General features: G+C 42.5%; 1 protein-coding gene across 1 annotated transcript; it reads left to right on the top strand.

Moving 5' to 3' along the window:
• The first annotated feature begins 1,177 nt into the window (after nucleotides 1-1,177).
• fam210b (family with sequence similarity 210 member B) lies at nucleotides 1,178-12,326 on the top strand. Its single transcript, XM_080460659.1, has 3 exons — nucleotides 1,178-1,767; nucleotides 8,454-8,650; nucleotides 11,401-12,326. The coding sequence occupies exons 1-3, from the start codon at nucleotides 1,348-1,350 to the stop codon at nucleotides 11,615-11,617; spliced, it is 834 nt and encodes a 277-aa protein (XP_080316785.1). The 5' UTR covers nucleotides 1,178-1,347; the 3' UTR covers nucleotides 11,618-12,326.
• Nucleotides 12,327-13,547: the final 1,221 nt, after the last annotated feature.

The raw sequence follows: 13,547 nt of genomic DNA, 5'->3' as shown, positions 1-13,547 counted from the left end.
ATGACAGTTTGTCATCCATTTGCCATCACCCTACTAAATGCTGCCAGCATATAACTTAGTAATGTTCCCATAGAGTGCTGGACAGTCACAAGAAGGAATTGGGATTTGTGCTTTCCGTGTGGTTTTGTTAGTTTTTATTTTCATTTTTCTACAATCCATTTAAGTATATCTTGGCACATGGCAATGAGGATATTCTAATCTATTTACAGAATACATCCCATGGATATGGGGGATTTGAAGCAGCTGTTTTTTAGAAGCTCCTGTTTGTTGTGCACCTCTGGAATCGGAAGGGTTTGGGTGAAATGCAAAAACAGTTTAGGGTAGTTATCAAATCCAGAGCTTACTTAGATTACAGCAACAGTCTGACTGTTTGGTATTGAGTTTGTCAGTACATATTCAATTGTGTTTGCCTGTACTTGTGGCAAGACTCATTTTATGAGCAATTCATGTAGAAAACTAAGACGTTTGACAAGGTTCACCTCATGTCTGACCACTGTGGGCTTTGTGATATAAAAGCCTGTTTACATGTTATAATCGGAGATGATACTCACACACTCGGAGAACATACAACCCGGACTCGAACCATGGACATTCTTCGCTACAAGGTAATATTGCCACTACACCAATCTGCAACCAGTCAAAACATGTCAGTGATTGTTTTTTGTCTGAAAATATGCTTGGATTGGATAGAATAATAATAATAATAGTAATAATGATTGGATCAGATCAAGCACTCCTTGACCCTAAACAGGATGAAGCGAGTAGAAGATGAGTGGAAGGAAAATAAACAGGAACACTGAAATATGGTTTATTTTCCACGTGGGCCACATCTGGAACCTCCTTTCCCACATCAGTCAACCCCCTTCCTCTTGTCTTCTTTCGTTGCAGCTCGATCCTTAACATCCTTTTCCCTACACAGCTGTCTTTTCCCTACAGACCATCCCCTAACTGGCCTCCATCTGTCACAGATCACCACTGAGACCCTCAATGCTGCACTCTCTTCTTCCACATGGAGCCCAACTACTCAAACTCCTGAGGATAAACAAGGTTCAAAATGTGTGTATTGAATCGTGATTAGCCAACTAGAACACCGGTAGGTGTGACTCAATCACATGAATGAACAGGGTTATACCTTTAAATACCCCCTCCCTTCATGTACTATCTGCGATTGCGCGTCAGTCCTCATTGGCTGTCGGCGCTAATCGGCCAACGAAAGGACCGGAGGGACGCAGGAGGGCACAGGGCAGCATGTTTACAGCCACAAATTGTCCTAATTAAACGATCCGCCGGGTTCAGTAGACTCCGCTTCGTTCTTGTGTGGAGCCTGGCCGCGTTCGACGGGCGACGATGTTATTATGCCGCGCAGGGAGGCTGTCAGCCGCTGTCCGGGCTCAAAGACCGGGGGGCGCTGCTCCGGCAGCGGGGATCCGCCGGGTCTCCTGCGCGTCCGTGGCGGGTGTTGATCCGCGGTCCCAGCCTCACCTGGAGAAACAGGACGTGTCTTGTGGTTTCGTAACATCGGACTGGGCACTCCTGGACCGACTGAGCCTCTCTGGACGAGGAGGCGGCGGGCTTGATGTTATCAGGCGGCCGCTCTTTTACGCAGACAGGCGCCATAACAGCGGAGCGGAGCCGGCGGTGCGCGTTTTGTTTACAGTTTCCAGCCGATCGAGCTCCACCATGACGGTGCAAACCAGGTCCTCATCCACGTCCGCAGCCACGAAGAGGAGCGACGCGGGAGAGGAGCAGACTGACGGCGACAAAGGGGTAAATAACATTTTATACTCGTGTCGGGTGTTTGTGTTAAACCCACCAGTCTGAGTCTGAGCCCCTGATCGCGCTGTGCTCAACTGGTGGTGAACACAGTGTGTGAGATCTGGACTCTGAACTTGGGTATGAAATATGCAAAAAGCAGCGTGTGCGGATCTGTGTCAGCCGCTGCACACGTGGGAGCAAAACAAGCTTGTTACACAACACAATGACGCGCTCAGCTCCGTGGCTGTGCGCGCAGGGTCATGTATAATTAACCTGCTCTCTCCCAACTTGAGCATGAAGTGTCATTTACAGCCGAGTTTCCTCGGATCAGGGACACGTCTCCAACAAAAACAAAACGGCGGCCTTTGGGGTCTGGATCGAGGTTGTGAAACACCGTGAGACAGCACATGGTGGTGCACACATATAAGTGCAGCACAGGGAGTTTCATAATATAGAACATGGTGGTAAATATGACTTGTTTGCCCTTTAAAGGCCCCCCCTGAAAGATTACAAACAAATGAGAGCGTTTTCTTTTTAAACCAGAGTTTAAGTTTTTAGAATAGACCTACATGTGCAACCCTCCAAAGATAGAAGATAATAATCACCTCCAATGACTCCACAATTCTAATGTGTTTCAGAATTAACGTCTTTATAATAATTTCAAAGTGTTCTAATGATTTTCCATCTTTTTGTCTTATGAACCCGCATGGGCTCTCATATAAACCTCAGGCACTGGTCTTTTATTGTTTAAAACGTCATATTAATTTGGCTTTTATTGTTCTTTATATCTTAGTATTTTTACTAATGCAGTATTTTTAGTCTTATGAATACATGAAATAGTATATATATATTGCATATTTCACCCTTGTCTACTTCATACCTTTGAACGTTTTAAAAATATTTTATATTCTTTTAATTTTTTGGTTACAGTTACATGTTTAGAAGTTGATTTCTAAAATACTCAGAGTTTGGGTATTTGGATTTGGGACTGCATGATGTTTGCACAATGATTTGATTTCAGATTTGCAGAGCAGCAGCATGCAGGGCATGAAAACAATCACAGCTCAGTCGTTCTTTTGCAACATCTCCATTGTGCATGTTGATATCCGGATAACGATGGATTTGCAATAAACTCTGCAGCCCTACTCGGCCTGTGGACTGCACCTTTTAAACTCGACTTCAGCAATTGCATCATAAATGTAACACATTTCCCTTCATATTGCAAAACACTGCCCGAAGAAGCTGGGATTGGCTGTAGCGCCACGTAACCTTGATCGGGATTAAGAGATATAGAAGATGGATGACTGAACTGCAATAAATTATGCTTTAATCCACTGTGTATTCATACTCTGCATGGGAACATATTTGGTCAAGCAGTTGGAAGTCGGATTGTGTTAACAACGGAGAGTATTTCACTTCATTACTGTTCAACAGGCGGCCACGGGTAAAAAAACAGAATGTACAAATTGCTTCGCTACTGCAATGAGCTGGTGAGTTCCAGAGGCAATAAAAAGGCCTGATTGTGCTTGTTACACTTTGTTACTGATTAATTACAATACTACTCAACTGCTTTGATAGAATTCACACTCAAACAAATGAATAGCAGTCAAATAATTCCCCAAAAGGCCACGTAAAGCAGGCTGCAAATACAGCAAAAACCAGGAAGTCTCATTGAGACAAAGACTTATTTGTGAGGTGGCAGTCAGGACAAAGCTACAATCACAAGACAAAGTCAAATGTACAAAACGTGTATCACGTCAACGTAAACAAAATATACTTTAACATGCTACAATAAGACACAGTGCAGGTAAATTAATGAAACCCCCAGAAAAGCAGCAACAGTCCTCCGTCAGCAGATCACTAAATTTACTTTCTAATTGTTTCCAGAATTTAAACTAAAATTAGTTTAGAAGTTTATCTTGTATGATACCTACCACTCAACATCCAAAAAGGACTTGGCCTTTATTTTGATTAGCCAGACGTTTTGTACAAAGATAGAGTCGGTGGTAGGAAGGGTCCTCTTCTCCCATTTTAGCACCTTAAATTGACTCAGTTTTCCTAAAAGTGTGACTAAAACAACGCCGAAGTGTCTGTGGCTGCGTCAGTGAAGGTCACACAGAGAGAGTCATTTGGCCAAACCCACAGACGCGTGAACGTGACGTAGCTTCAGTTACTGTTTGGGAATGTGCTGCTGTTGTGATGAGTCAGCATACGTGAGGAGAGCTGTAAAATTGTGAAAGAGTTTGACCTGCACTCAGCATTCATTAGAAAGCACAACAATCACTGCTATAGACCTGTTTTTTTTTTATGAGCCGAAGCTGCATTCCAGGTTGTTCTTCCTATGTTTGACACCCCTGGTATAAAGTAACATCTATTTATCTGTCACCTAGGTAAGTGTTGTAGGAGTTGGAGAGAAAAGATGCTAACACTGTTGCCTCAATAGATACTAGAGCTGCACAACATATCGCAAATTTAACATTAACATGATGTCAACATTCGCAGTAAACTTATCTCCAAAGACTGACTTTTTTGTTTCAAAGCACTGCACGTTCATGTTGTGCATGGAAACATATTCAGCCAGTCAGGTGGAGCCCTACTGAACTGGACTGTGTTGAGAGTAGCTTGTATTTACTTCATTAATTCAACGTTACATCATGCCTGGTGGCTCAAGACCAAAAAGAAGCACGAAGATCAAGGAGAAGCAACTGAAAGTCAAATAGCTGCTTCTGAAATGGAAAGTTCACACAGGGGCATCAACGTCATACACCATTATTGTTATTACGCCATTTGAGAACATTTTCAAAATATCTCACCTTGAACTGTGCAGCAATGTTGGTCACGTCTTTTTCTTTCCCACGTAAAATCTTGGCGCCTGCGTTACCCACAATGCCACTCGCAAGCTCCCCGGTTTAGTCAGAAGTTAATGAAAGGTCGCTTTTCCGACCGACTCTGGAGAATAAATCGGCGTTTATGTTGCCGAGTGCTCTCAGGGTGCGGAAATCGACAGGACAGAGAATCAAAGTGCAGTTAAAAATGATCAGTTATGCAGCTCTTGCTGTTTTCATTTCTTCTATTCACCCGGGACATGACGCGGTCACTTTGCCGCCCACTTCACTTCACCACCGCCCCGTGTGTGTGTGTGTGTGTGTGTGTGTGTGTGTGTGTGTGTGTGTGTGTGTGTGTGTGTGTGTGTGTGTGTGTGTGTGTGTGTGTGTGTGTGTGTGTGTTTGCATGCCACTGTGGCTTTGCATGTGTTTTCATGGCTCTGAAAAGCTGTTATCAGACACAGCAGCCTCACTGTTCCCCTCCTGAGCACCCTCACTGCCACGGCTCCCTGTGGCCGCTCGCTCACATGACCCTCCCACACTGCTGCCCGCCTTTACTTTTAGCTCGGCCTTTTCTCCTCTGAAAGGCAAAAGGCCCACTCCTTCACCCACCCTGCGCTAAACCATTGTTCATTGTTGGCAGCTCGGGGGGGGGGGGGGGGGGGGGGGGGGGGGACATACTGCCGGGACCGTTGCTTCATGCAAGGGGTTCGGGCCAAAATCCAGCAGGACAAATGGCATTCAGGAGAAAAGATCAGCTTGTTCTTCCTGATCTTTCCTTCTTCTTCATTGTCTCTGCCTTCCTGATTGATTGTGCGACCACAAGGGAAGACTTTCAGAAGCAGTGGAGCAAAGAAAGGCACAGAGGGAATGAATGCGAGGTACTGTAAGTTCAGATATGGCATTAGGCTGGAACGGCTTCCATTTTTCTTACGTGTGCAAATTAAACACGTAAATTGAAAAATGTAGCATCAACCTAATATATTTTATTGCCTAATCGCCGAGGGGTGTGTTACACACATGACACCATGTCACTTCAGGGTAATTAATAATAATATTAATATATACTCGGTCACCTAAATGTCCTTAACCTTTCTGCAGGAGCCTAATTAGCATCAACCTTTAAACCCACAAACACGAGACTGCGTCAAGAAATGTGTCCGTTCACACAGAAGTACTAGAAACGCTGTGATATTTATATCAGGTTGTGGTGCTGGAACACCTCCACACAGATATATAAAGAAGCATGCAAGTAGTCATGAAACTCAAAATGCCTACAAAGACAAATGTGGACATGCAAACAAGAAAATACCTGTTTGTTTGGACTGATGACGGAGCCCAGCTTCTGCTTTGGGTCATACTGGATTCTAAAACCAACAAATATTAAGACAATCCTCCATTGTTTAGTTTGTTTTGTAGGAGGGTGACCACATACAGGTTCAGGGTGAGGTCGGGCCATGAGGTCAGCGTTTTAGCAGTTTTATAAATGAGCTGTTTTACTCTCTGAAAACACCTTCTCTGTATTTCCTGCTGAATTCAACCGGAGCCCAGAATATTATCGACATATTTACTGTTCCTTTTAGGTTTCCTGACTAGTTTCAATAAAATAGAACAGACCAATTAAATCAGCGGATCATCTGCCTCAACCAACCTCATCCATCCACCCCTTTTCTCCTCTCCTGCTGCAACAACTATCTCCATGTTCTTCTTTCTGCAGACTTCTTCTCCTCCTCCTCCTCCTCCTCCTCCTCCTCCTCCTCCTCCTCAACACATGGCCAAAGCATTTTAATCTGGTTGCACACTTTATATGATAGGAGACAGAGATATGGGCCCAGTGAAAAGTTAATATGTGGCGACATCAGAGGGACTGTTACTGCTGCAGTGGTTTGCACTGTTCCCTCACAGCACGAAGACCCCAGCTGGTTTCTGGGTATCTCTAAAATCATATCTCTATTTGTTCTGTTATAGACCAGATGTCAGATGTCTGCTGCTTGTTCATCTTTGGAGAGTGCTGTGTAATTGTGTGGCAAACACAAAGCAGTAGCTGTATGTGTGTGTGTGAGTGTGTGTGTGTACCTATAAGAGTCCCTTTATGTGTGTGTAGAAGAAATTGACTGACCTCTTTTTATGAGCGTGTGTGAAAGGATGACTGATAATGTGCATTACCTAATGCAAACAGCAGCAGTCTGTGTCGGATCAGCTGACTCGGCTGCTCTGTGAGCAGAGGACGCCCGTAAACCTCCACACTTTGTTTAACCTGCACCAGTGACGCACAGTCCCAGCACACGTCCTCCTGCGTGCATATTGTTGTCATCTTTCATACTTCAGGGTCACGGTGCGGCTGCAGTGAATTCCTGCCGACTACGTACAAACAAAGAGACACACATCCACGCCTACTGCCCGTTTTTATGTCTCACCAGCTGGAACCGAAGCTGAGAACAGTTTTGGTCTGAATTACTTTCCCCCTAAATGTTAAAAGCTGAAGCACAGAGGTTCTCAAATGTATCCACACCAAAACCCAATATATATTTAACTTTGTGCCCTGGCACAACTTTATATAATCCCAGAATAGCCTGGGTTTCGATTTTATGATATTGAGTGTGAAACTCTATTTCTATGGTTTTCCAATAGATTTATTCTCTTAAATGCCAAGCAGTTATTATTATTATTATTATTATTATTATTATTATTATTATTATTATTATTATTATTATTATAACAAGAAAGCATCCCAAATGGCTGGTAGATTGGAAAAAACCTATAGTATTTCATTATAACAATCTCTTTTACAGACTTGTTTCATCCTTGTTGGTCAATATGTTGTCAGCTTGCACTTTGAAAAGCAACAGTTCTTCATGTGAAAGAGATTAGTGTGTTAGTAGTGTGTTAGTAGTGTGTTAGTAGTGTGTCAGTAGTGTGTTAGTAGTGTGTCAGTAGTGTGTTAGTAGTGTGTTAGTAGCTAAAGAGCCTCAACTCTGACATTCAAGATTAAAATGTCCCGAAAGTCACATTTCTTTCAACTAATCTCCATCGTGGGGCCGAGCGATGTCTGTAAACAAAACTGTGATACCAAAAAACAATCTGCATATATAACATCAAGTTCTCCCCTTTTCATTCACGGTTTTGTTTGATGTCCCTCAAATGATCCAGTGATTTTGTAAAGTTCTTCATTTTTAGCTATTTTCAACTTGCATCTAATTTTCTCCTTCACTAGAATCTTCTTTACAACAGGCATCATCACAAGAATCCGTTCATCGTATTTTGTTTGTTGTTCGTAGTTTTTTTTTGTTTTTTCTCTCTCTCTGCTGTTCATCGAAAACAAACATTGGCTTTGGACTTTCACATATTTCTTTTAGTAAATATTGTGCACTTTAGTATCCGTCTCACCTCAGAGCGAAGATACTCCCATTACTTAACCCTTTGTAAATATGCGAACGCATGTTTTCCCTTTGCAAGGTTTCTTCTTTGTTTTTTTTGTTTTTTTTCCCACAGCCCAAGAACTTTAACTCTAAAACTCTGAAAAAAGGCAAAATCTGAATTGGATAAAGATGGAAGAATGTGTAGAAATGATATTCATCAATAATTCTTGTAAAGATGCTCCTGCGCCTCGTTCTGCTCCTCTTTTACAAAGCGAATGATAAATCGAAGGCTTTAATCCGCGGGCTCCGAGGGGCTCATTTGTAAGGGAACTGACCTGATCACTACTACTACTCACATTAGTATTCTGCGTCTGCAGGTTTAATTCACCCTTCTTGTCTCCAGCTTTGTCCGTCTCTCAAGTTTTTTTTTCTTTTTTGTCTCAATTCATCCTCTCATTTCATTCTGTCCGTCTCGCCGTTCTTCCTGACCCGTTGTCTTTTTGTCTTGGTCCAGAATGTGCAAACTTTAAAGAAGGACTCGACTACCTCGTCTTCCGAGAAGGGCCTGGAGGACACGGAGCCAGACGGAGGAAAACCCACCAAGACCCAGCAGCTAAAGAAAGTCTTCAAGGAGTACGGAGCGGTGGGAGTCTGTTTTCACATCGGGATCTCGCTCATGTCTCTGGGAATGTTTTACCTCCTAATATCGAGGTAAGAACGGACGTCAGCTCTTGTATTTAAATCTTCCAAACTCAACTTGCAGTAGTTCTAGCGGAGCTCAGGTATTAAACAAACCAACACAAATCCCACAAAGGAGTATTTCAAGACTTGTCCGCTCAGGTTTTCTCTTTTCTACTTCTTAGTAACTTCAAAACCTCAATACAGCACTTAAGCATTTAACTACAATGTCTATTTAGCTTTATCTGTAATTCTTCAGACGTTTCTGGAAAATGGTGAAACAACTTTACTTATATTCTCAAAGTGCTTTCCACTATCACTTCGCACTTACACAAGAGACGGTGCTTTCCCCTCATATATATATATATTACCATACTGCACCTGTAGTTCAGCGCCTTATTAAACTTAATGACCCATTTTATTCATCTCACTACAATCAGACATGGATTTTTTATTCTGTAAAATGCATGAACAGACTTTTAATAAATATTATGTCTATTTCAACTTGTCATACATAACGAATGTGTGAATATGAATATCAGAATATGAAATGGTGCTTTGATTCCGGTACTGGTGCTTCCTAATATTATATTATCAATGTTTCTATTTCACTTGCAAATACATTTCGCTGCTGCTGTACATGTAGAACCAAAGCGTGTCAGATATAAATCTCTTGAATTAGTGGTGACGGATCTGCTATGTAGCCTTATGGAAAGAGCTGATATGGGAACTAAACATCCAATTCTGAGGTTTATAGACATTTTGCATGAGCCGGCGCAGACGTGTAGTAGGAAATGATTATATCTTCCGCTGGGATTGGCGGTGTGGATAAGGTATGGATGGATGGATTCATACATACATTTATATAGCTTCATTTATTTGTGCTTCTCAAATGGATTTGCAAAATGAGACACAAATTCAATCACTTCTGTACATTCAGCTAATGAATGGAGGGAGAAAAACTGATCTGCAGGAAAATAGGGCCACACACACACACACACACACACACACACACACACACACACACACACACACACACACACACACACACACACACAGTTCCCCAGATCTTTTAACTGCAGGATGAAGATGAGGAAATACACACACAAAAAAAAGGGAACTTGGATGTCTGGTTCCTTTAAATTGGAGAACAAAGATCCTTTCATCAATATTTGAGACACAGGTAAACAGTGTGATCCTAACTTAAGGCTCGTTTTGAATATCCAAAATAATGTCTGAATCATCCAAAATAACATCATGAAGCTTCACTGAACCATGTGACTCTGTGGTGTTTTGTTATTAAAAAGTACTGGATGTTAAGTGTGTGTTTCATTATTCTGACATTTCATAAAGAATTATTATGAATGTCTTCATCGAAGTAGACTTGAGATTCAGTAACTAATTTAAAAAGGATAAATTGGACCTGCGGTAAAGGTAGAAAGTTTAATGCCACCACGACATCAAACAGCACTTTGTTAAATCATCAAATATCATTTTCTTCCATACTTTTTTTTTAGATGTGCTCTGAAAGCAACTGATCTCTGGCCGGCTCTTACAGTGAGAAATGTAATCTCTGATGGGAGTTAGATCTAAAAGGGAGCCGTTACATGGGCGATCACAAAGCTTCCAAGTATTTCCACTCCGCTGGCGTCATTACAGTGACCCAGGATGTGTTAAAAGTCCGCCACACGGACGCTGATTTCACAGTGAAAGCTTGAATAAAACATGAGCTCATTTTCTCTTCTCGAGAGCATTTTTCTGGTTGTTGGGCTTGATGTGCAGAATTTAAAGTCTCCCACGCTGTATTCACCGCGTCGAGTCGGCTGACGGCGACAGGCTGTGAGAGGCCGAAGAAGCGCTCCGTCCAAACAGTTTTGGGTCCTCGTCTGTCTGGCCTCATGCCAGGACGCTGAATACCAAAAGAGTCTTGGCAGGCAGCGTCTGACAGCTCGGAGATTTCCTCCTATAGCTGATGGTGACCTCTGAACTGCGCGCCGGCTGTGCAGGCCGCAGCATTATCACCGTGTGACTGCAGAGCCGAGGCATGCGGCCCGCTAATGCAGCACTGTGTGCTGGGAAAACAGTTGTCGAGGTGCAGATGGATCATTAGATAGAGCCGACTCGCGTTTGGGGGCCGTTAATGTGTGGCAGAGGCTGTGTTGACTGAAGCCACTCGGAGCCTCGTGTTTTCAAATTCTTCGCATATTTATTCACAAAAAAGATTAGGAGAAAATGTTTCCGCTGTACAGAATCAACGAGTGTTTCACATGTGTCAGGTACTTGTGAAGGTTTTAATGCTCATGTCTTCACCATGAGAGGAACGGGAACCATACGAGGATCAAACATTGAGTTTGGCTCCCTCTGGTGGAGATGAGTATGAATTGAACCATTTCAAAGTTTTAGTTCAAAGCTTCTCCAAAGTCTAAAAACTATGATTTATTATAATTAATTAACAGTTAATTGCCAAAGTTTTGTCAGTGAATTGCGATGAATAGATTTTTTTTTCTTTTCTTGTAGTTAAAATATTGAACTTGAGCCTGAATGCACAGTGCAAGTGAACCCGATTCACCCCAGCTCAGTCAGTCTTTCGTAGCGCGTTCTCCACGTAGAAAGACCCTCCAAGCCTGGACTCGAACCGGAGACAGAGACGGTACTAACCCACTCCGTAAAAATCAGTACGCACGCCCTGCGACACATTTCTAGATTGCCACTGTCTAACGTGAGATAATAAAGAAAAGTTCTGGCTAATCAACTTCTAACCAGCTCTCTGATGTTCTCCTCAGCGGCATCGACATGGCGGCCATCCTCTGCAAAGTCGGCTTCAGCGAGGCGGTGGTTCGGTCTAAAATGGCGGCGGGAACCAGCACGTTCGTCCTGGCCTACGCCATCCACAAGCTCTTTGCCCCGGTCCGCATCAGCATCACTCTGGTGTCGGTGCCCCTCATCGTACGCTACTTCAGAAAGACTGGACTCTTTAAGCCACCCACACCTGCCCCCTGATGCCCCCCGATGCCCCCTCTGCGTCCCACCTGGTCCTAATCAAAATGCCTGTGTATATTATTTGCCTTCATCTTTTCTCTCTCACCGGATTTGTCACTACAGGTTTTCCTACATTTAGTCGTCGCTGAAACAGATTCCGAGCTGGTAAAAGATGTTTGGGGTCTTCGACCCGCAAAACGTAGGAATATATTCAGGGTCACAGCTTAATCTGTCTCCATTACAGAACCAGAAAGAAAAGGCCGGAAGAAAAAAAGTTTGTTATTGATTTACAATCGGAGGAATAATCAGGGATTTTATATTTAAATGGTGAGGCTTCTCAATGTGCAGGTTGATCTCGAGGGGTGAAGTGTGGAAAAGCTGGTCTCCCTCAGTTCTCAGATCGCTGACTCGGCCCTCTTCTGGTGTTATGTGAATCAGCAGAATACTTTTGCCTCCCCTCCGTCTCTCTCTTCTCCTTTTCTCACCTCCTCTCGCCTCATTTTCTGCTTCTGCCCCTCCTTCTTTTTTCTGTCGTCGGTCCTCCCCCACCACATTTATCCCTTTGCTGTTCTTTCTCCTCCCTTTCGCCAAATAACACGACCTGAAGTCTAAGTAAAGTACAATAATCGGACTGATTCTGTATTTCTTTCAAGCTTTGGATGAAGAATTTGGAATTTGGAATTTTTTTTGCATTGAATGGATCGTATTTATTAAAAAAAAGAAAAGTTTATATTTGCTGTGCCTGTTTCTTGCAGAGTGACGCCATTACACCACAATTAAATGTTAGATTATATGCGATTACACAGAAATAGATTTAAAGGCTTTGTAAGGGGGTAGATGCTCAGAGGGAGTTTGCTCCGATAAAGATTCCTCTTCTTTATCTTTATTATTTATTTTAGCTCCTTTTGCTGCGTCATCTTCTTCCTGTAACCTCACTATTTAGTGTCAGTCACTTTTTATTGAGCGTTTTGATCTAGAATTGTCCATCATGATCAAAGTTAGCGTGTGAAATAGATTCAGGAGATCACTGATTATTAATCCTCATATCACTGTTTGTTCTGCAATAGAACGGAGATTAATAATATAAAATATATATATAAAAACAAACTAATTCACTACTTTATTTCAGTGAAAACATTTAAGTCATCAGCATGTTTCTGCAGAGAAATAAAAATAGATTTTCCTCAATTTTTTTTAAAATTCAACGCTATACATTTGATTTCAGTTTTATTTCGTTTTTCATCCGAAGTCAATGCGTGGGATCATTTAAGGCACCATACGGTCGTATCGTAGTTCATCCACTCACCTTACAATGACAAATTCAGCTTTTTGAAGTGAGGCCTTTCTGTGCAGAGTTTGCATGTTGTTGTGGCTGCACAGGTTCCCTCCTACAGTCCAGAGACGTGCCTGGGAGGAGAACTGGTGGCTCTAAATTGCCTCTAGGGGTGAACAGTAGTGAGTTTGGACTGTGGGGAGTGGAACCTGCCTACAGTCATCGTCGGCTGGGATTGGCTTCAGCGCCATGTGACTGATTTAGCCTCAGTGGTTTTGAAGATGGATTCTCTGAGACAAAAAGGGGCTGCTCCTCTGGTTGCACTTTACTGTTTTTACCACACTGGGGAGCTCCTGAACCACAAATCCAGTGTTGTTTGTCCTCCAGTCCTGTGGTACGTTTTATAGTTATATACAAAACGACCAAGTGGCTGTGAACTGTGAATGTCCTCTATACAGAGACAAGCATTATATAAAAAAAAAAAAAAAGTACTTATGTGCCTGAAGGCGATAACACAGAAAGGCATGTTGGTCATTATTGTCTAAAAAGCAAAAAAGGAAGACTCCACTTATAGTTAGAGCTATAAATGTCTTAAGGTGTTTGGATTGCTTCTTGAAAAGGTAAGGTTATCACACATTGACCTATTTTAGTCTTCATAAGAATTCATTATTCCTGGTT

The sequence above is a fragment of the Lipophrys pholis genome, assembly GCF_963383615.2.
Source record: "Lipophrys pholis genome assembly, chromosome: 4".
Lineage (NCBI taxonomy): Eukaryota > Metazoa > Chordata > Actinopteri > Blenniiformes > Blenniidae > Lipophrys > Lipophrys pholis.
This window is presented reverse-complemented; position numbering and strand designations above follow the sequence as displayed.

Bases quoted from the DNA above. Each gene is read 5' to 3' on its own strand.
- fam210b (XM_080460659.1), top strand. From the start codon at position 1,348: ATGTTATTATGCCGCGCAGGGAGGCTGTCAGCCGCTGTCCGGGCTCAA. The intron at 1,768-8,453 runs GTAAATAACATT...GTCTTGGTCCAG, and splicing joins AGACTGACGGCGACAAAGGG to AATGTGCAAACTTTAAAGAA. The intron at 8,651-11,400 runs GTAAGAACGGAC...TGTTCTCCTCAG, and splicing joins TTTTACCTCCTAATATCGAG to CGGCATCGACATGGCGGCCA.